The 22,565-nt window shown below is 42.6% G+C and overlaps 1 protein-coding gene across 1 annotated transcript in view; it reads left to right on the top strand.

Moving 5' to 3' along the window:
* The window catches only part of LOC106088689 (uncharacterized), a 101,633-nt gene extending 86,300 nt beyond the window's left edge, over positions 1 to 15,333 (top strand). The window contains exons 4-5 of the mRNA XM_013254340.2: positions 6,134 to 6,624; positions 13,844 to 15,333. Of these exons, the coding sequence (XP_013109794.2) occupies positions 6,134 to 6,624; positions 13,844 to 15,118 (1,766 nt within the window). The 3' untranslated portion in view covers positions 15,119 to 15,333. The remainder of the gene's footprint in view (positions 1 to 6,133; positions 6,625 to 13,843) is intronic.
* The last annotated feature ends 7,232 nt before the right edge of the window (positions 15,334 to 22,565 follow it).

Here is a 22,565-nt window from a genome sequence, read left to right as displayed (position 1 = left end):
TCAACGCCGACTATATGAATAATCCGCAATTACTTTTTGGGCAACCCAAAACATTAGGGTGGGTTGATTTATTTTTATCGTTTAGCAAAAACGTAAACTACATAAAATTCAAAGAAAACTCCCCGAACAAACCGTGTATCTTAAATAAAATCCTAAACCGCGCCTCTCGACTTGAAAATGTATATCCCCGCCTACACTCATAGAAAAAAGTTTGCTGAAAATAGCAAACACAGTCTGCTGAATATTAGTAGTTAATTTGGCTGCTATTGTAGCAGTAGTTCTGCTATTACAGCAGTAGTACTGCAATTTCAGAGCAGCAGGCTTACTGCTGAAAACCCTATTCTTTGCTGAAAATGACTGCTGCTTAATTATGGAGGGGAATGTTAGATATGCAAAATTTCAGCCAAATCGGACAAAAAACGAAGCAGCAGGCATACTGCTGAAAACCCTGTTCTTTGCTGAAAATGACTGCTGCTTAATTATGAGGGGAATGTTAGATATGCAAAATTTCAGCCAAATCGGATAAAAATCGCGGCTTGTAAGGGCTCAAGAAGTAAAATCGGGAGATCGGTTTATATGGGAGCTATATCATGTTCTTGACCGATTTGAACAGTAATTGGAACAGTTGTTGGGAGTCGTAACAGAATACCATGTACAAATCGGATGAAAATGCGGATATTCCATAAGCCCTATATTTTATGAAACAGCTGTAAGGTCTGCTTTCCCATTTTCAGCAGACAAAAACTGCTGTTTGAGCAAACATTTTTGCGGCAAGTGACTTGAGCACCTTGTTTCCACTTTTGACTTTATGTGAATGTGTAAGAGCTGTCAAATGTCAAGCCAAGTACAATATTTTGGGACACTTGATGGTCGGAATCATTTCTCCATCGACCATCACAGTCAGCTCCGCATTCACCTCACGCGTATTCGAAGCGAACAATGTGGCTGGAGATTTGGTGGCAGATATCTTCAGATTTCTTGCAGCGAAATATGAGGCAAGTTTGTTGAGGTAGACGTTCAACTTATCGCAGATGTCAACAATGGGTGGGGGCCTGATGTCATGATCGTACAATCGTCCGCATATGATACGATCTTCATGCCGTCTGGAGGGGGTGGAATGTAGGATAGGTAGAGTTTTAAACAGTGCCGGAGATATCACCCCACCTTGGTGAACTCACTGTTTCACTCTATGGTGCTTCGACTTCTTATCCCTAAATTCCACACAGATAATTCGAGACCCAGCGTTACAGGCCTGGCTGGAGAGTCGTGTCAATGTCAATCGTGGACAATGTCTTCAAATAGTTTGCCGTGGCTAACCGTGTCGAATTCCTTTGATAGATCCAGTGCCACGAGGACCGTCCTATCACATGGCCTAGGCTGACTGAAGCCGCGGCAAAAATGTGCGGTGATGACATGCAAAGCAGTTGGTGTCTGTCTTCGAAATCCATGTTGATGCTCGGAGAATGGAAATTCTCCTACGAAGCTGAGGAATAGTAGTCCCTCAAGCGTTTTTGCTACTGGTGAGAGAAGGGAGATCGGTCTGTACGACTCCCTCAAACTCTGGTCCTTTCGAGGTTTCTGTAGCGAGATAACTCTGCCTATTTTTCAGACATCGGGTACTATAAGAGTGTTCAAAGACAGATTGAGGACAGTAGTAAGGTACTCAACTCCAGGCAAATACAGATTCTTCAGCATCAGTGTAGAGATTCCGTCGGGGTCCAACGCCTTGGATGATTTGGCGCCAGGGATGATATTCGTAACTTCGGCCACTGTAAATTGTGATGGCTGTCCGTCGACTCGACGACAACGGATACGGCGAATGGCTCTCCACCTTGTCACTCTCGGGATGCACAATAAATTGATGGTTGAACAAATTGGCGCAGTTCTTCGGATCATTTAAGGTTATATCGCCATAAGTGACCTGAGGTCCTGTCATCCCTCCACGGGGGTTCGAGAGTGACTTTACAGTAGACCACAGCTTGCCTAAACCGGTGCCAAAGTTATATTGCATCAATTGTTCCAGTCACAAATCCCGCTTATAATCGTTGACTAAATGCAAATTTTGCCCATGAACTTTCCACTAAGGAACATGGGCAAACTTCTCACATATTGATGGGTGCAGTCCGATTCAAGCTCAATGATAAGGGGCCTCCTTTTTATAGTCAAATTCGAACGGCGTGCCCCATTGCGGGAGAGAAGTTTCCATGGCCAGCTTTAGGAGGGGAAAACCACCACTGAAAAAATTTTTTTTGATGGTCTCACCAGGATTTGAACCCTAGCGTTCAGTGTCATAGTCGGACATGCTAACTTCTGCGCTACGGTGTTCGTTGATTACCCTGTTTATTTCCAAATTCAGCTCCCTAATTCTGGGTTTAGTGGGGTCTGTTCAACGAATCACATCACGCTCGCCTGAGAGTACTACTGTCTGCCCCGGGAAATTGGTCCGCATTTGGGGTATTCGAATGGCCGTTATAGAACGAGCTGCTGTAGCGTTAATAATTTCTCGAAATTTCCTCTCGGCAACTAACACATCCGAGGGGGGTGTCAGTTCACTCAAGCGGCGATTGGTGTACTCTCTGAAGCCAGCCCAATCGGCCTTCTTCTGATTGATAAATGTCCGGCGTTCAGAGTTTATGAAGTCGGGGTCAGACCACCCCCCCATAATTCTCACCATCGACCGACCGATGGTGAGAATTATGGGGAGGTGGTCTGACCCCAAAGAGATGACGGCTTGCCAGGATACGTATCTCAGGAGATCAGGCGATGCAATGGAAATGTCTTACGACCTAATACATCTCCTCGGAATCCTAGTGGTGCGTATCCTTATTCACCGCGCAAACCGTGAAGCCTTCAATCTGCTCTACCAAAGCAATGCCCCGCTGGTCGTTACCTAGAGGAGAATGCCATAAAATGTGATGCGCATTAAAGTCCCCTAGAACCAGACGATTATGGCCAGATAGTAACCCATTTATGTTGGGTTTGTAAGCTTGGCCAATAATTGGAGCACAACTAAAAATGGGCGGTATGTACACGTTGTATAGCTCTGTCTCGACAGTACCGGACCTAACTCCTATCGCCATGCACTCCATGTAGGGGTCACAAGCGCCAGGCGCAGGTGAGAGGGGTATATACTGCACGGAATGGGGATCGTTTAAGGACTGGAGGTGGGGGATGACCTCCAGTCCTTGACACACATTGTAGCCGTGACAACTGCGCTGTCTCCTGGATCGCTGTGACCAATATGTTCTTCCAACTCATAAAATTCACAATCTCGTCGATCTTGCCATTGAGACCGTTGCAATTAATTTGCAAAAATGAGAGGTTAGGTTAGGTTAGCTTTAAGTGGCAGTCTGCCATCAGATTCACTTAGACAACTTGCTTAATTGCAAGGATTTCTGCTTGATACATACTGCAGTGGTCGGGTAACCTTTTCGATATGACCAGTTCTAGATCTTTAGAGTACACCCCAAAGTCCACTTGCAAAAATGATACACTTCGCGGCACTGGCTTGGTAATATTGGGGCTAGGATGCTGCTGTTGCGTATATTGCCGTACAGTGGAGGTTGGGGGGTTACATAGTCCGACGACGAGGACGTAGAAGGCTATCTAGGTTCGTACAGCACCTTGCAACATATTCAGTATGACTATACTCCCGTAGAGATGTAAGGCCAGAGCAAGGTCGAAAATGTACCCACTCCATGCAACCGGTTACATCTCAATGACATCGACCGATGATGGAGGCGGTCCTGGCAAACCGAACAGAACCAGGGTCTGGGGTTCTTCTCAATCCCGGCACAGACCAGAAATGTGCGAAGTAGGCACTGCAGGACGTGCATCTCCCAAAGTTCGGCATGGTCGAACGTGTTCACTTGTTTGTTTTATTTGTAACGTTTTTTTAAACCCGCCACCATAGGATGGGAGTATACTAATCTACGGTCCAATTTTTGTCCGATTTTGCTGAAATTTACAACGCTTTTGTACATGGTGTTCTGTTATGACTTCAAACAACTGTGCCAAGTACGGCTCAAATCGGTCAAGAACCTGATATAGCACCCATATAAACCGATCTCCCGATTTGACTTTTTGAGCCATTACAATTTTTATCCGATTTGGCTGAAATTTTGCATATAGTGTTTTGTTATGACTTCCAACAACTGTGCTAAGTACGGCGCAATTCGGTCAAGAACCTGATATAGCACCCATTTAAACCGATCTCCTGATTTGACTTCTTGAGCCCTTACAAGCCGCGATTTTTATCCGATTTGGCTGATATTTTGCACATGGTGTTCTGTTATGACTCTCAACAACTGTGGCAAGTGCAGTTCACATCGGTCTATAACCACATATAACCCATATTGTAGCAGAATCCATGGTGGTGGGTTCCCAAGATTCGGCCCGGTCGAACTTAGCTCGCTTTTAGTTGCTTTTATACCCACCACCGAAGGATGGGGGTATATTTATTTTGTCATTCCGTTTGCAACACATTGGAATATCCATTTCCGACCCTATAAAGTATATATATTCTTGATCAGCGTAAAAATCTAAGACGATCTAGCCGATGTCCGTCCGTTTGTCTGTTGAAATCACGCTACAGTCTTTAAAAATACAAATATTGAGCTGAAATTTTGCACAGAGTCTTTTTTTGCTCATAAGCTGGTTAAGTTCGAAGATGGGCTATACCGGACTATATCTTGATATAGCCCCCATATAGACCGATCCGCCGATTTAGGGTCTTTGGCCCGTAAAAGCCACATTTGCTATCCGATTTTGCTGAAATTTGGGACAGTGAGTTGTGTTAGACCTTTTGACACCCTTTTTCAATTTGGTCCAGATCGATTCAGATTTGGATATAGCTGCCATATAGACCGATCCGCCGATTTAGGGTCTAAGGCCCATAAAAGCCACATTTATTGTATGATTAAGCTTAAATTGGGGACAATGACTTGCGTTAGGCCCTTCGACATCCTTCGTCAATTTGGCTCAGATCGGTACAGATTTGGATATAGCTGCCATATAGACCGATCTCTCAATTTAAGGTGTGGCGCCCATAAAAGGCGCATTTATTGTCCGATTTTGCCAAAATTTGGGACAGTGAGTTATGTTAGGCCCTTCGACACCCACCTTCAATTTGGTTCCCAGATCGGTTCAGATTTGGATATAGCTGCCATATAGACCGATCCGCCGATTTAGGGCCTTAGGCCCATAAAGGCCACATTTATTATCCGATTTTGCTGAAATTTGGGACAGTGGGTTGTGCTAGGTCCTTCGTCACCCTTCTTCAATTTGGCCCAGATCGGTACAGATTGGGATATAGCTGCCATATAGACCGATCTGCCCATTTAGGGTTTTAGGCCCATAAAGGCCACATTTATTATCCGATTTTGCTGAAATTTGGGACAGTGAGTTGTGTTAGGTCCTTCGTCACCCTTCTTCAATTTGGCCCAGATCGGTACAGCTTTGGATATAGCTGCCATATAGACCGATCTCTCGATTTAAGGTTTTGGGCCCATAAAAGGCGCATTCATTGTCCGATGTGGCCGAAATTTGGGACCGTGAGTTGTGTAAGGCTCTTCGACATTTTTGGTCCAAATCGGTACATATTTCGATATACCTGCTATGGGGCATTTGCATTTTTCACCGGATTTTGACGAAAGGTGGTTTACATATATACCCGAGGTGGTGGGTACCCAAAGTTTGGCCCGGCCAAACTTAACGCCTTTTTACTTGTTTTGATTAAATTTTTCATTTTCAATTTTTTCGACGCTAATGAAATTTTTCATTATTTTCTTTCATTCCATAAACTTGCCAACAACAACTTGCCATCCCTTGTTGTGCATGCGGACCATAACATCAATTTCAATGTGTGACTATTTCCTGGAAATTCTCATGATACTACAATGGCTTTGGACATTAATTAAACTGCATGATATGTAATATAACTTAATCGGGTGCCTCCATGCCACCATGGATGGGAATTTTTCGTATGCATTCCCTGCGAATTACATGACACCATGACGATGCAAACAACTTCATTGACGCCAATGCCATCAACATCGAATACAATGACACACTCACATACACATCCACATGCACGCCTCTCTTGCCATTGTTTATATTTTGTTTTAATTCACAGAAAATCCACTGCACTGCAGTTGTGATGCCCAAAAACTCTGGGAATGGCTGAGGGATCATCGCAAATGGTCCTCATCCACTACCACCAGTTTAACATCGTCCACCTCGACATCGCTATTAACGGGCGGCTCCATGTCCGGATCCTCCTTTTCAACATCCTCCCTATCGTCCGCTTCGTTATCGCTGTCGTCGTTGTCATCCTCATCGGTAATGATGTCATCGGGCGATAACATTAATTATCTAAGGTGCGAACATCCAGCCGAGCTGCGTGGCAAGATATTTGCCAAAATGGAGCCGCAACAATTCTGCGATGCACCATTAATACCAAAAATTGCCATACAGGATATACAACCCTATTCGGTCATTGTGTCCTGGCAGAGTCGTGAGCATTTAGGATTAAGCGGCTATGAAATTGTTTATCATGCCATCGGCGATGGCAACAGTGCAAATAGTGTAACGGGTGGAGCAGCAGGATTTGTGGACTTGGATGAGGTAAGTGTGAAATATTTTATGCAGATATACATGGTGATTGCATATAGGAAAGTTTAATAAAATATGGTCAGAGGTTGAAGATCAAAACAATATCCTATGAGTATTTAAAGCAAGTTAAAGTGATAAGAAATAGAATTTAAAAAAGCCCTTGGGTTAGGTCAGATAAGAGTGGTAGTCCTTTAAAGACTCACTAAGACAATTTTAAGTCCATTGTGATGCCACAGCAGCGCCAGACAAAGGCTTCTGGCGGAAATCGACCCACGACCCCTGCACTGGTAATCCAAGCACGCTACCAACTCGGCTACCCTTAAAACCCTTAATCATAGAAACCTGTTTTTGATAAAAAAAAATTTGTTTAAAATTTCTGAAAATTCAAATACAAAGAAGTTTTGTATAAAAATGTCGAAATTGATTTTTCAAATAAAAATCCAAAAACTTCTTTTTCAAAAGGTCCAGGTTAGAAAAATGTTCAGTAAATCTCAGTTTTATGCATTAAATCCCATTTTGAGTGGGTTTTTAGAGTGAATTCCCTTCTCTTCTCACCTTCCTAATTCATTGCCCAGTGGCTGTATTTTAAGAAATCCACGTGAACAACGTATGGTGTTGAAGTGTAGGTGGTTCTGGGCGGTTTACAAAAATCATTTTAAATTTCATTACATGGGCTTTGAATGTGATTTGCCTTCTCTTGCAACCTTCCTAATTCATTGCCCAGTGGCTGTATTTTAAGAAATCCACGTGAACAACGTATGGTGTTTTAAGTGTAGGTGGTTCTGGGCGGTTAACAAAAATCATTTTAAATTTCATTACATTTTGTTTTCGGCTGCCTTGGTATGCTTGTGCGATGATGGCAGCGTTGAACAACATAAAACTGCAGTTACACCAGCAATTGTAGTTGCAACAGCAGCAGCTCAACAGCAACACAAAACACCATAGTCAACGGCAACATCATGAGCAGTTGTAATTTTTACTGTTTGGAAAATTACTGCAATAAAATTAACAATAATTACACATAAGGGGATATGTGACTAAAACATTGTTGATTGGTGTGCTAGCCGCAATGCCTGCCTTCACATGCCGTTTGTTCGTTCATTCGCTCGTTCGTTCGCTGGCTCACATGCATCACAAAACGTAAATAGGCCTTCATGTCATGTAAGCACCAGCAATTGTCCTTTTGGTACTACGATGTCCTTACAGGCGAATGAATATCTGGGTTCCTACATCCATCCATTCATTCATTCATTCTTAGTGTCTTTATGTGTTACGTGCATCTGTGTGGCATTGATGGTGCTATTTTTCCGACATTTTCGTTTTACATTTTATTGTGGTAATTTGCACTGAGATTTAAGCAAAGCTGAAAATTATTGAAGTCTTTATAGTTTATGGTTAAAATCGGTTCATAACCTGGTATAGCTGTCATATAAACCGATCTGGGATCTTGACTTCCCCTCTAGAGGGCGCAATTATTATCCAATTTGGCTGAAATTTTAAACAACGAGTTCTCCCATGACCTTCAACGTACGTGTCAAATGCGGTCCGAATCGGTCTATAGATAGATACAGCTCCCATATAAACCGATATCCCCATTTTACTTCTTGAGCCTCTAGAGGGCGTATTTCCTATCCGATTTGACTAAAATTTGGCATGAAGTGTTTTGTTAAGACTTTCAACAACTGTGCTAAGTATTGTGCAAAACGGTTCATAACCTGATATAGCTGTCATATAAACCAAGCTGGGATTATGACTTCTTGAGCCTCTAGAGGGCGCCATTATTATCCAATTTGGCTGAAATTTTGTACAACGGGTTCGCAACGCTTCAACGTACGTGTCAAATGTGGTCCGAATCGGTCTATAGCCTGATACAGATCCCATACAAACCAATATCCTTATTTCACTTCTTGAGCCTCTAGAGGGCGTAATTCCTATCCGATTTGACTGAAATTTGGCATAAAGTTTTGTTATGAATTCCAACAACTGTGCTAAGTATGGTTAAAATCGGTTCATAACCTGATGTAGCTGTCATATAAACCGAGCTGGGATCTTGACTTCCCCTCTAGAGGGCGCAATTATTATCCAATTTGGCTGAAATTGTATACAACAGTTTCTCCCATTACCTTCAACATACGTGTCAAATATGGTTTAAATTGGTCTGTAGTCTGAAACAGCATCGTGGGTGTAGCCTGAAGATAGCCTGAGATACCGGGAAAAGAATTCGACAAATTAGATCCATGGTGGAGGGTATATAAGACTTGGCCCGGCCGAACTTAGCACGCTTTTACTTGTTTGTTTTACAGTTGAAATTTAATTAAGAAAAAAATGTTTAAAAGAGTTGAATTCTTTTTTGAAGAATTCTTTTTTTTAGTTCTGAAGAACATTTATTTTCGAAGAGTATTTGTGTAAAATTCTTAACTGTAACTACGATTGATTACCCATTGCAAGTTGTATAAAAGTCAAAATGTGTTTGTTTGTTCGGTATCACAACAAAATGGCTTAATTGATTCTCTTGAAATGCTCATAGTTTGTCTAGGATGGTCGGGAAGGACCAGTAGGGGACAATGTTGTACTTAAGTGAGAGGTTTTTGGGAGTGAAATACGAATCTGGTACAATAATTTGGAGGTTGGGCATCAGAAGGCCCCTAGAAAACCCCGAAACTGGGTTAAATTATAGATATTTGAACATGAGTTCGAATCTTATATCAAAATTGGTGGCAGGTGTCAAAAATAATGCCAAACAAACATATAGAACGATTGAAAAACTATTGGTCTTAAATGATCGATATTTGGAATTGGACTAAGAAGTGTCAGAGAGGACATCTTCTCCCAGCAAATTCTCTAAGCAGCCTAGGAATCTCGGTTAACAAATGAACACATTATTGCAATGTTAGCCGAAATTGGACGAACGTATGTAAGGGAGCTAAATCCAAATCTGAAGCAATTTTTATACCCTCCACCGAAGGAGGGGGTATGTTCATTTTGCCATTTTCGACCCTAAAAAGTATATATATTCATGAAAAAAATCTAAGGCGATCTGGCCACGTCCGTCCGTCTGTCCGTCTGTCTGTTGAAATATTAAGCTGAAATTGTGCATAGATTCTTTGTTTGTCCATAAGCAGGTTAAGCTCGAAGATGGGCTATATCAGACTATATCTTGATATAGCCCTCGTATAGACCGATCCGCCGATTTAGGGTCTAAGGCCCATAAAAACCTAATTTATTATCCGATTATCAGTGTCAGTGAGTTGTGTTAGGCCCTTCGATATCTCTTTTCAATTTGGCCCAGATCGGTCCAGATTTGGATATAGCTGCCATATAGACCGCTCCGCCGATTTAGGGTCTTAGACCTATAAAAGCCACATTTATTATCCGATTTTGCCGAAATTTGGGACAGTGAGTTGTGTTAGGCCAGTCGACATCTTTCTTCAATTTGGCCCAGATCGGTCCAGATTTGGAACTAGCTGCCATATAGACCGATCTCTCAATTTAAGGTCTCGGGCCCGTAAAAGGTGCATTTATTGTCGGATTTTGCCGAAATTTGGAACAGTGAGATGTGTTAGGCCCTTAGACATTCGTCTTTAATTTGGCTCAGATCGGTCCAGATTTGAATATAGCTGCCATATAGATTTAAGATCTTGGGCCCATAAAAACGCATTTATAGTCCGATGTCCCTAAATTTCGGACAGTGAGTTAAATTAAGCCTCTCGACATACTTCCGCAATATGGCACAGATCGGGATAGATTTGTGTACAACTGCCGTATAGACCGATCTCTCGATTTAAAGTTTTGGCCCCGTAAAAAGGACCTCCATAATCCGATTTCGCTGAAATTTGACACAGTGACTTAGGTTAGTCGTTTCGACATCCGTATCGTATATGGTTCAGATCGGTCTATATTTGGATATGGCTACAAGAAAGACAAATATTTTGTTCTACAAAATTGAACAATTAGTTGTACTTATTAGACCTCTGTATCGAATTCGGTCCATATTAGACCATATTTCAATAAAGCTGCTATAAATTATGCATAATTTTGCTGCATAAATTATGCATTTTTCACCGGATAATGACGAGAGGTGGTTTACATATATACCTGAGGTGGTGGGTATCCAAAGTTCGGGCCGGCCGAACTCAACGCCTTTTACCTTGTTAAAATTCTGGTGGTGGGGGTATGGGCTACTACTTTATTGCTTAGCCCACCCCCAAACGTCTTTCTACGCTTATGGAGGGAGAGGATGAAGTTCGTTGCCTATGCGGATGAAGTCGTCATCATGGTGAATGGACGTTTTGTGGTTCATTTTCAATCTTAGGCCTCTGCTGTTGTATGTTGGGTGTGTAGCAACACTGGCCGCTGTAAGACTTAGGGGTCTGGTTAACGGCACTCTTCAAAATTTGGGCATTCTTCTGTTCTGCTGGGGGATGGAGATGGCCATGCCACTGACTGATTATGGAGTCTTTTCTAATTCATAGGTTACACGTCGTTTTCCGCAAAGTGATCAAATGGCTGGGAGGAATATCCGCGACCCTCTGCATGCAGGATATAACAACATTAGATGAGGGCACCGTAGCCGAAATCTTCACTAAATTCCGGAACTACTGGACGGTTGCAACATACTTCTGTCTGAGATTTCCCAGTCCTGAAGGCACTGCAGACGATATCGACGCGAGTGCGGAGGCCCAAGCATACTCTCACAATATACGTGCATAGTCAAGCGGCGCTAAAAACTTTGATGTCGGGACATGCAAAAAAAGAGCTTCTTTGAATCACTGGAAAAATTGTAAGGCTCTGCATGGTCCCGGGCCATCAAGGTGGGGATGGGAATGAAGCGGTCGACGAATTGGAACGCTATTTGTCGCCGATCGTGCTACGGAATCAATACGCCCTCTACTGTATAAGCTTCTTGGTATGGTCAAAACCTTCAAGTGGGGTATGGTCTGCGCAAGTGGGGTGTGGGCTGGTGCTCTGGATTGCAGAGTGGCAAACGCCCCGTGGCCGAGTAATTCATGAAACAGGACGTCGCTTATACTGAAGCTAAGGTAGAACAACTTCAGATTTCTGATAAGAGTATTGGCTTGTCATTTCAATGTCAGGTCTTTAACTTCGCACTAGACGCAGGGAGAGCCAGCCTTCTGCAAAATTTGTCAAGACGTAAAGCAGTTGAAAACATAAGACATTTGGGCAAGTTTTTATATTAAATTCATATTCTCCGCCTGCAGGACCATATTATGGTCAGGCAGTCTAAAACAGATCTCAGTCCCTGGGTTCTCAATGTGGACCCCCAGGCCATCTCTGTCCTCTAGCTTTGATCCTTTTGTGTAATATATTCGTCCAGATGGCTGTACTAGGGTTCCGTAAATCCAAGAGTGTACCGCTGGCAGCAGTGCCTCGCACTGGACCTCAAGTGTCGATCGGGAACCTCTTTCATGTCTTCTAGGTTTCCTATCGTCGCCTCGATTATACCGCAATGGTATGAACTGCTCCTATCCTCAATCTATTCTCCCATCGCTTTAAGTCTCATTGCCGCAGTGGCTGCCTCACACTTAATCTGTATGTCTATGGGTCAGATATCTAGAATAGTCTCCTAGTGGGCATGATTCTCATCGCTCCAACTTTGCCAAGACAACTGAGATGTAATTAAGAATTGGTTGAATCCCGCTCCTGTAGAGCCAGTGCCCATATAGAGCCTACGGCCCATTTACATATTGCCCAATATCTGTCAGCCTTCTTAGTATGCTCTTCAATGTGAAACTTCCAATTCAGTTTCCTATCCAAGATCACACCTATGTAAATGGCCTTGTCAGATACCGAAATTGATCGATTGAGGAAGCGTGGTGCCTCAAATTGTCCCACCTTCGTCTTTCTCGTGAACAGGCGTATTTCAGTCTGCTCTTGGTTAACATTGAGACCGCTAGGTCTAGCCCAGTCATATGCCTAATGCAAGACCCTTTCGACCCATAGCTGGTTCGGATCCTTACCCCTTAGAATTTTTATAACAAATCCATCCTCATTCAGCATTCGTAATAGCTCATATATGGTGATCACTCATTGGAGTGGCGATAAAATGCCCACCTGTGGAGTGCATGCCTTGTGCCACTTTCTCCCTTAAATATTAAATATCTTCTCAGACAACCAGGCAGTCATTAAATCCCTGTAGAACGCATTTTTGAACACAAAAACCGCCCTCGACTGTCACAGATCTCTCAACGAGATGGCTGAACAGTTCAAAATTCACCTGTTCTGGGTGCCGGGCCACAGAGATATGCCTGGGCATGGTTAAGCAGACGAGTTTGCGAGACTAGGAACTACCCTACAAATTCCAGGGATACTGGAATCTGTGGGCATGCCTCTAGCGACATGTAAGCCAGGTTTTCAGGACCAGGGCCGAAGGGCAACGAATGAGAGATGGTCACAAAGAGGGGGCTGTGAGCTTTCCAAAACTATGTGGCCTCATCTAGACTTGAAGAGTTCTACTGCTTTGCTATCATTAGCTGGAACAGACGTCTCAGTCATTGTGTCCGTCATGACAGGTCACTGTCTAATCGGAAAAAATGGTGACAGACTGACTTTTGCAGAAGCTGTGAGGACATTGAAGAAGAAGAGACTATAGAACACCTTCTGTGTGTGTGTCCCGCACAAGCAGTCGGAAGGAGTTCCACTTTAGGTTTTGAATTCTTTAAAAACCAGTTTGATTTAGCTATTGGGCTTTTTAAAGTTATTGGGTTTTTTAAAGCGATCTGGTTGGTTCAACGGTAAGAACTAGAAGGCACTTTCCTTTTTCTATTCCTGTGTGTATCACAATGTGCGAAAACTTCTAAATGATGGCAGACTGCCACTTAAACCTAACCTAACCATCTCAATACTATGGTCAAAATTCAAACCTTTTTTGGGTACTAACTGTAATTAGCTCTTATTTAAGGTTCTTTGCACCTGCTTAAATCTTTTCAAGCTATAAGTCGGTTAAACACGTTTCCTGCTTTAAATCATTTTGAATATGCTGGCTTCATGCCTTAGCATTTTCTTAAATTGCTCACATAACAACCAAATCTCTTGCCCTAGGATAAAATAAGTAAAAGGCCTAAACTCTTTGCCAAAGAAATACCCCATTTATAACGTAAATAATGTCATAATTTTGCTCACGTACAATTTATTCATTGAAGGTTTTCTTATTTTTATCTCTTCATTCATTTGTTTTTCCTTCTTCTTCTTCTTCTTTCATCTCTGTTTGCAGATACGCGGCAAACGGCTCAATGGTTCGGCACATTCAGCGAAATTAACAAAACTTAGCCCAAATACACGTTACCATATTTGTGTTATCGGCACCGGTAATTGGCTATCGGAGCCTGTGGCGAATGCCCTGCAAAGGATACACGTTAACGATAGCTTCCTTATGATGCCACGCGATGAGCCCAACACATCGTTGTACGCATCGAACACAGTGTCCGCCTATCCATACGCCTCCGTTTCCGGTTCTTCTTTGTCGTCATCATCATCATCATCATCATCGTCGTCGCTGCCCACTTCCGAAGCCTATACACCGTATCATTTATCGTACACGGGCAGTTTGTTCAACACAAATGGCATGACCTTCGGCGGCGAACATCCATCGCTGGCCCAGCCCCAGCAGCAGCAGGCCTTAATCGAAAACACTGTCGCCTCGGACAATGCCCTGCAAGAGGTGCTCAAAAATTCCCGCTTCTCCACCTGCACCGATGTGCAGACACTGGATTCGACGCCCAGCGTTATCACCGATGAAAATGGCCTGGCCACTAATGGATTCATACATTCGATACTCACGCGACGCCTCGGTCTTATTGTGGGCTGTTGCCTGGGCATCATTGTCTTCATCGTTATGATCTCGGTGCTCAGCTATGTGAAGCTGAAGAAGCAACGCATTGAAAACGCCAAACGCCAGGCGGCATTGCCGCCCGACTACATGTCCTATCGACACTTTTCCATACCCAACGAAGAGCTGCTGCGTACCGGAGGCTTGGGTGGTGGTGGCAGCGGCAACGGGGGCACCGTTATGTCAAGTGTGCCGAGTGGCATCAGTGCCCATATTAGTGGGACCAGTCTGAGTACGAGTGCAACGACAACGGCCACGGCCACTACACCGCTTGGTATTCTAAAGGTAACCGAAAGTCTGAATAGTGCTGCCAGTGGCAGCAATGGCGGAGCCATAGGTGGGGGCGTTAGTGTGGCGGCCACAGTAACATCGGCCTCCGGCAATGCGGTTTTGACCGGAGGCAATGGCAATTTAAATTTAGCCACATCAAATGCCGCTGATAGTAGTGGTGGAACTGTGACTGTGGCCACATCGAATGCGAACAACCATCATCACTTGCCATCGCATCATCACAATCACAATCACAATCATCATCATCATCTACCAAACCAGCAGCAGCAACAGCAACAACATTATCAACAAGGAAATGGCAATGTCGTGGGCTATATGGCAGCAGGAGTAGTGCTAGGTGCGAATCATTTAAACAATGTCTCCTGTTAGTAGTATCAGCTGCAGTAAAACACACTGTAAGTGTATGTGTAAGTGTAACTGAGAGTTGGTCCTACTGCCGCTGCCGCTGCTGCTGCTTGGGGCAGCTGGTGGTTTTTGGCCACATTCAATTTAAAGCAGACACGAACAAAAACAAAAGAATACCCCCAAAAATATCCCCCTTCCCCCGAAAAAAAAAACGCATAAGCATCAAAGAATCCGCAAAAGAAAAACAACAAAAAGTATAACTATATTGAATTCATTTACATATAAGTTTTGTAAAACTGAGTGTGTATGTATGAATGTGAATTTTTTATGTATATGTGTGTTTGTGTGTGCATGGCGTTTTTGTGTGCGAGTGTGTTTGTGTGCTAAGCATAACAACTACTAATGCATAGATGTTATTATGTCCTCACCGTATATTTTCAACCACATCTCTTCGCCTTCTCAAACCATTTGAAGTGTGGCGCACAGTGGGGTGGAAAATCCTAGGGGGTAAAAAGAAAAAAGTTAAAAATTTTTTCGAAAAATAATTTAATTCTAAATATGAAAAAGGGCAACTTTTCACATTTCTTGTAAGTAAGAAAGCCTATAATTTTCATAAAAATTCCGGGAAAATTAATTTTCAGAGAAAATACAAATCACAATATTTTGAATAATAAAAAAACAGAAAGGAAAGGCTAAATCCGGGCGGAGCCTACTATGTAATACCCTACGCCACAGCGTCTACCAACTACTTTTGTGTAAATACGAGGGCGTACAAATTGAACGGTTTGCTTTTTTTTTTTTTTTTGATTTTTGATCTAGCGACAATGGGCACGCTAGATCAAAAATCAAGATTTGCGTATGATTGCTCCAAAAATGTAGCTGCTACAACCATAAAAGGTTTTATTGGAAAAAATGTATATACGAGGTAACAATCTCGCGATATAGGGGCTTAAGGGCTGAATCTAGGGTCGGTGCATTCACCTGGGAAATCAAAATGTTCAAGGGCGCCATGGTTTCCTAGATGAATGCAGTGATTTCTGATTCAAACTGAACTAAAAGTTATCCCAAAAATACAAACATGAGTGAGAGTATTAGGAAGAGTAACTCTGCAATAACAAGCTTGTCGCGATGGGGGGATTCAAGGACTGAATCTAGGGACGGTGCATTCACCTGGGAAATCATAATGCCCAAGGGCGTCATGGTTTCCTAGGTGAATGCAGTGACTTCGGATTCCAACTGAACTAAAAGTTATCCCAAAAATACAAACATGAGTGACAGTATTACGAAGAGTAACTCTGCAGATAGTCAGCGGTCCAATGCCGTGAATCCACCCGAACCAACAGGTTCGGCAGGGACGCAATATCTTCAGGTCCCAACCTCATATTACACGCAACATAAACTTTACCTAAACTCTGCATTCAGTATACTAACCCGAAAAGACAACATTGACTCGGGAGTTGGAGCGATCCAGCTTGATTAAAAGGATGAAGAGGACGTCCAGATGGCCCCAAAAGGGGAAACAATTGCGAATTGCAAATTTTTGCCCATGAACATTCCACTAAGGAATAGGGGCAAACTTCTCACATATCAATGAGTGCAGTCCGATTCAAGTTTAAGTTCAATGATAAGGCGCCTCCTTTTTATAGCCGAGTACGAAAGGCGTGCCGCAGTGCGACATCCCTTTTGAGAGAAGTTTTGCATGGCATAGTACCTCACAAAAGTTGCCAGCATTAGGGAAAACCACCGCTGAAAATTTTGTCTGATGGTCTAGCCAGGATTCGAACCCAGGCTTTTAGCGTCATAGACGGACATGCTAACCTCTGTGCTACGGTGGCCTGCGCTATGGTGGCACACAACATACACTTTACCTAAACTCTGCATTAAGTATACTGACCCGACAAGACAACATTGACTTGCCCCCTTGCGAGGATTCCTGCGATGGAGTTGGAGCGATCCAGCTTTATGAAAGTGGATGAAGAAGACGTCCAGATGATCTCCTCAGAACCGACAGCATTCGGAATTCCAACTCCTGGTGGAGTGGCGAGTATCTCGCAGGGGAGCAGGCGGAAAGTACAGAAGACGGACGAGCAGAAACGGGAAGAAGGCTACAAATGGTCGTTACGGTATCTGAGGAAGTTGGAGGGTCTAGAGCCATCCACTCTGACGATCCATGACAAGCGTTTGATGTGCAAGCATAGGTTCCACGTCAGGATGTATGAGTCTATGATGAATACCACTGTCGTGGAACGTGTGCTGCCCTTTGCTACATCGGACGATAACGGAACTGACACCTATGCAAACACTACAACTGGAACTGTCACATACGCTACAGACAATACCGAGCTGCCAGTGCAAGTCCAGAAAAGGGGCAAAACTTTTAAACTGTTCGTTGATCCAGCCGCTAGAGCCAGTTATTAGTCGAAGAGAAGATTCTTCGAGCCCTATTGGAAGCCATTGGAAAAGGCGAGGATGACTCCTTCGCGGCTTTCGATGGCGCCAAATGGCAAAGGGGGTGTAGGGGACATCGGATGCGGTAATAAGAAAGCTCTAGATTTTCTTTCGACCTGCATCGGTGGCTTTTACCTTCTTTGGCCTGGCATGAAGATAGAGCTGGTCCCGATTGAGCAATCCTGAAGGCCGGCTATCCACTAAGAGATGGTTATTAATCGAAGAGAAGATTCTCCGAGTTTTATCGGTAGCCATTGGAAAAGGCGAGGATGACTTCTTCGCGGCTTTCGATGGTGCCAAGTGGCAGAAGGGCGCCAAGATCATCGGATGCGGTAATAAGAAAGCTCTAGATTTTCTTTCGACCTGCATCGGTGGCTTTTACCTTCTTTGGCCTGGCATGAAGATAGAGCTGGTCCCAATTGATCAGATCCTCCGCTGGACGATGCTGCGAGTGTGATTTTCCCTTCCAGCATTGGAGGACAAATATTGGGACCTAAGGAAAAAGTTTGCCATGAGTACTCCAAACCCTAAGGCAATTTCTTAAGAACACGTTTCGCTGAATATTTCTCTGGAACATCGTAACAAACATAGTCAGAATGGGTCTCAGAAAGAAGATGATCTCCTGAGTGTCATTTCTTTGCCAGCAGAACACCTCCCCATAATACTCAACATCGGCCGACCACCTGACTTCATAACCTTTGACACCCAAACATTTTACAATCAAAAGAGGACCGATTGGGTCGGCTTTAGAGAATATAAAAATCGCCGTGAGCTGACACTCCCTCAAATGTGCTTATTGCTGAGGGTAAATTCCGGGATATCATTAACGCAGCAGCCGCTCGTATACCCCAAGTGCGGCACAAGCTGCGTACGTGATGGGATTCGTTGCACGAACCCCATTAACCCCAGAATCAGCTAGCTGAATCTGGAAATAAACTGGGAAGTCAACGAACATAAGCGGAATAAGTGGCTGGAACACTTGAAGTAATATAACTTAGGTACCGGCTAAGGCAAGCTGTGGTCTACTTTTAAATCATCCTCAAACCCCGCAAGAAGGGATGATAGGACCTCAGTCACATTTGGCGACTTAAGTGTGACTGAAGAGATGCGCCAGGCTGTTCAACCGTCAATTTATTCAGCATCCCGAGGGAGATAAGGCTAGAAGGAGAGCTATCATGATTTATCGTGGACATCAGTGGCGCTAAGTCATCCAAGGCTTTGGGCCCTAACGGAATCTCGACAATGATGGCGAAGAATCTGGCCCTTGCCGGAGTTGAGGACCTTTCAACTGGCCTCAACCTAACTTTGAACACTTCTAAAGTATCCGAGTCTGGAAGAGTGATGTCGCTTCTGATGTCCGAAAAGACCCCGATTAAGGGGGAGTTGAACAGACCGCTATCCATTCTCTCGCCAGTAGCAAAGAAATTGTGGAAATTTATTTAAGGAAATATAAAGAATCTTCAACTAACGGGTTTTGTTACACCCACCACCATAACATGGCGTACACTAAGCTAGTCATTCCGATTGTAACGCCTCGAAATATTGATCCCATAAAAATGTATATTCTTGATCGTCTGGATATTTTGAGTCGATCTAGCCGTGTCCGTTCGTACGTCAGTCTGTCGAAATATGGATAGTGCGTATAGCTAGCCGCTTGAAATTTTGCAGAGAAACATCTTATTGATGTAGGTCGTTGGGGATCGCAAATGGACCATGTCGGTTTAGATTTGGACATAGCTCCCAAATATGATTTCTCACATGGTGTTCTGTTACGACTTTCAACGATAGTGCCATGTACGGTCCAAATCGGTCTTTAACCCGATGTAGCTCCCATATAAACCGATTCTCTATTATCCTTGTTCGGTTCCTAGAAGATTTCGTTTTTGCCTAGTTTGGCTGAAGTTTGGTACGTAGAGTAAAATTATGCATTTCAACTAATTTTATTTTGTGCCAGTTTTAAGCAGAATCCAAGGATGGTGGTTTTCAGAGATTCAGGTCGGCCGAATTTAACACGTTTTTACTTGTTTTCGTTGCGATTTAGAATAGTAAGGTAAAATAAAGCCATTAAAAAAGTTTAAATTTCGAACCTACCAGGGTTCTCATCAGTCTATTTGCCACAAAAGATTGGCATTCTTCGACTCACAGACTAATTAGGGAGCGGTGGAGTGGTAGAAGCATGGCTTCCGAGTATCATAGCACCACTCACTGAATAGTGAGCAGGTGGAAGCATGTTAATCTAAAGTGGTAAATAGACTGATGAGGACCGTGGTCGGTTCGAAATCGCGGTATCTATAGCCTGCCCAATGCAGTTTGCAAGACTACTTGTAGTCGAGTACTTTCAACTGTCCTCAACACTCTTATTGTACCCCATGTCTAGAAGAGTGATCCCACTACTGATGTCTGAAAAGGATCCGAGTAAGTGAGAGTCCCGATCTCCCTTCTCTCGACTGTAGCAAAGAAATTATGGAAATTTATTTATCGATGTATAAAGCATAGACTAATAGATTTTGTTTCAATTAAGAATAGTAAAGCAAAATAAAGCCCTTAAAAAAGTTTCAATTTCGAACCTACCAGGGTTCTCATCAGTCTATTTGCCACAAAAGATTGACATTCTTCGACCCACTAATTAGGGAGCGGTGGAATGGTAGAAGCATGGCTTCTGAATATCATTGCAACACTCACCGAATAGTGCGCAGGTGGAAGCATGTTAATCTTGTGTGGTAAATAGACTGATGAGAACCGTGGTCGGTTCGAAATCGCGACATCTATAGCCTGCTCAATGCAGTTTAAAACGCTTTATTTGGCGAAAACCTTTTAAAGGATTTTCATTCATTCATTTTGTATGACAATTCCAACAACAAAGCTGAAACAATTATGAGACTAAAATAAAAAGAAGCGCAAAATTTTTCACAGAAAATTAACGAATTTGGAAAAAAGTAGCATTTTTTCATGTAATACTAGTAGGAGTTGTATTCAAAATTAACATTTTTTGGAAATTTAGAAATTAGGAAATCTTTAATATTTTTTTTTTCAAACATTTGCCTCAAATATTTTCCCTTATAAACCCCACTGTGCGTCACCCAGACAATGAAGGCAACGCTGACAACGATGACTAGTACTGCCAACTACTTGATTTAGCCATTGCCATTTGGCTTATGCTATTTTTGTGGCTTATTTAAATGAGTTTTAAGTTTTGTTCCTCTTTTATTTTTTGGTTTTTTTTTGTCTTTGCTACATCATCTCAATGTCTTTTGGTCCTTTGGCAAGAACATTTCGAGGTTTTAGTCTCTCTTTGTTGTGGCTTCATATTCTTTGCTTTACATTTATCGTGTTAAACTCATTCAAATCTTACCGTGAGATTTGCTCCTTTCATCGTTTGGATCCTTTAGGTATTTTATTTGTTGCTGCTGTCGTTTTCGTTGCTGTTGTTGTTGTTGTTCATTTAGTAATTTGTTGTAGTTTCCTTTATGTTTGTGGTCGGTTGCATTTAAAGCTTCTCTAGCCTTTGCTGGCTAGTCCTTTTTCCGTTTTGGCTCAAGGATAATAAGTAAGATTTTCACTACCGTGTAATAATTGTAAATAATGAAGGAATGGAATGGTAAAAAAACGAAAAAAAGGAAATGTCTTTTGAAATGGTAATAAAAATACCCAGAGACTTAAAGTCCATGGCAACAGCAGTTGGGAGAGAGTGAGAGAAGTTGGGAAATTTTGCATTTACAAAAGTTCTTAGTCTGGCATATCTATGGTTGCTGGATTTCAACAATCAAACAATGAAGTGCATAGACTTTTTTTTTGGTATAAATTTCTTAGTTCTTATTAGCAAGATCCGTGAAATAAGCAAATTCTGTTATTATTAATTAGCTTAGTTGTTTTGAAGTTCCATTTGCTGTAGGAAGTAACTTGAAATATCCAAAATGGCTTAAAAGACTAAAAGGATTTTTTCAAAAAAAAAATTTTCGACTTAGTATTGCACAAGTAACAGCAATCAGAGATTTGCCAAACTAATTCAGCAATAAAAGGAAGATGACATTATAGAGTTAATCTAAATCTATTTGAATTTTAAGGACTAGTGGTTTTTGTACAATTGGATGAGAAATGAGAAAAGTGGGAAAGGTTTGTAATTTTTGATCGAACAAGGTTTGAAAACGTTTGATATAACCAGAAGTTTCGACCCGGTTGCCCAACTTTGAAGTCCCATCAATAGGCTCTCGGTCCATTTAGTTCACTGATCTTTTTTTAGGGTGCAAACACTTCGCCCTGAATGTCAATATTGAATTCGTGTCATGGTAGCCTATGTCAGCCTCTGACACTTAACACCTGCATTCGAATCCTGGCGAGAACATCGGACAAAATATAAGGCAGTGATTATCGCCTCTTAATGCTGGCGACATTTCCGAGGTACCATGCCATGCATGGTCATGTAACAAACTCTCCCCAAAGAGGTGTCGCACTGAGGCACGCCGTTCAAACTCGGCTATAAAAAAAGGTTCCTTATCATTGAGTTTAAACTTAAATCGGAAAGCATTCATTGATGTGTGAGAAGTTTGCTCCTGCTCGGTTCCTAGGCAAATTTTTACTCTACTCCCAAATGCAATAATCCGATCTAAGCTCTAAATTGTCGTGATTGGTCTATATATCCATTTGGTGGGTTTCGGGCGGCCCCCGAGGCACCCGACTCCAACAATAGAAACCAAGTTCTGTTTTGACTGTGAGAGTGGAAAAAAAAAATTCGAACGAATTGCATTACCAATCACCGAGATCTGATGTTTTTGAAAATTAGGGTAGTGTGAAGTGCTTTTCAGGAGAGGGATGACACTCGGACATTTCGACTCAAATATGGATATCAAATTCGTGCTACACTACCATATTGATCTATACGCTATCTTAAAATTACTAGATGAGTGTAACTCAGTTGTAATGAAAATAAATAAAAAAAAAAAAAAAAACTACCATATTGCCATGGTCGGTAAATATGAACCGTTTGGAGGGTGTATTGGAGCTAGGGCGGCCACCAGTACTTTGC

This window comes from Stomoxys calcitrans, chromosome 4 (genome assembly GCF_963082655.1).
Source record: "Stomoxys calcitrans chromosome 4, idStoCalc2.1, whole genome shotgun sequence".
NCBI lineage: Eukaryota > Metazoa > Arthropoda > Insecta > Diptera > Muscidae > Stomoxys > Stomoxys calcitrans.
This window is presented reverse-complemented; position numbering and strand designations above follow the sequence as displayed.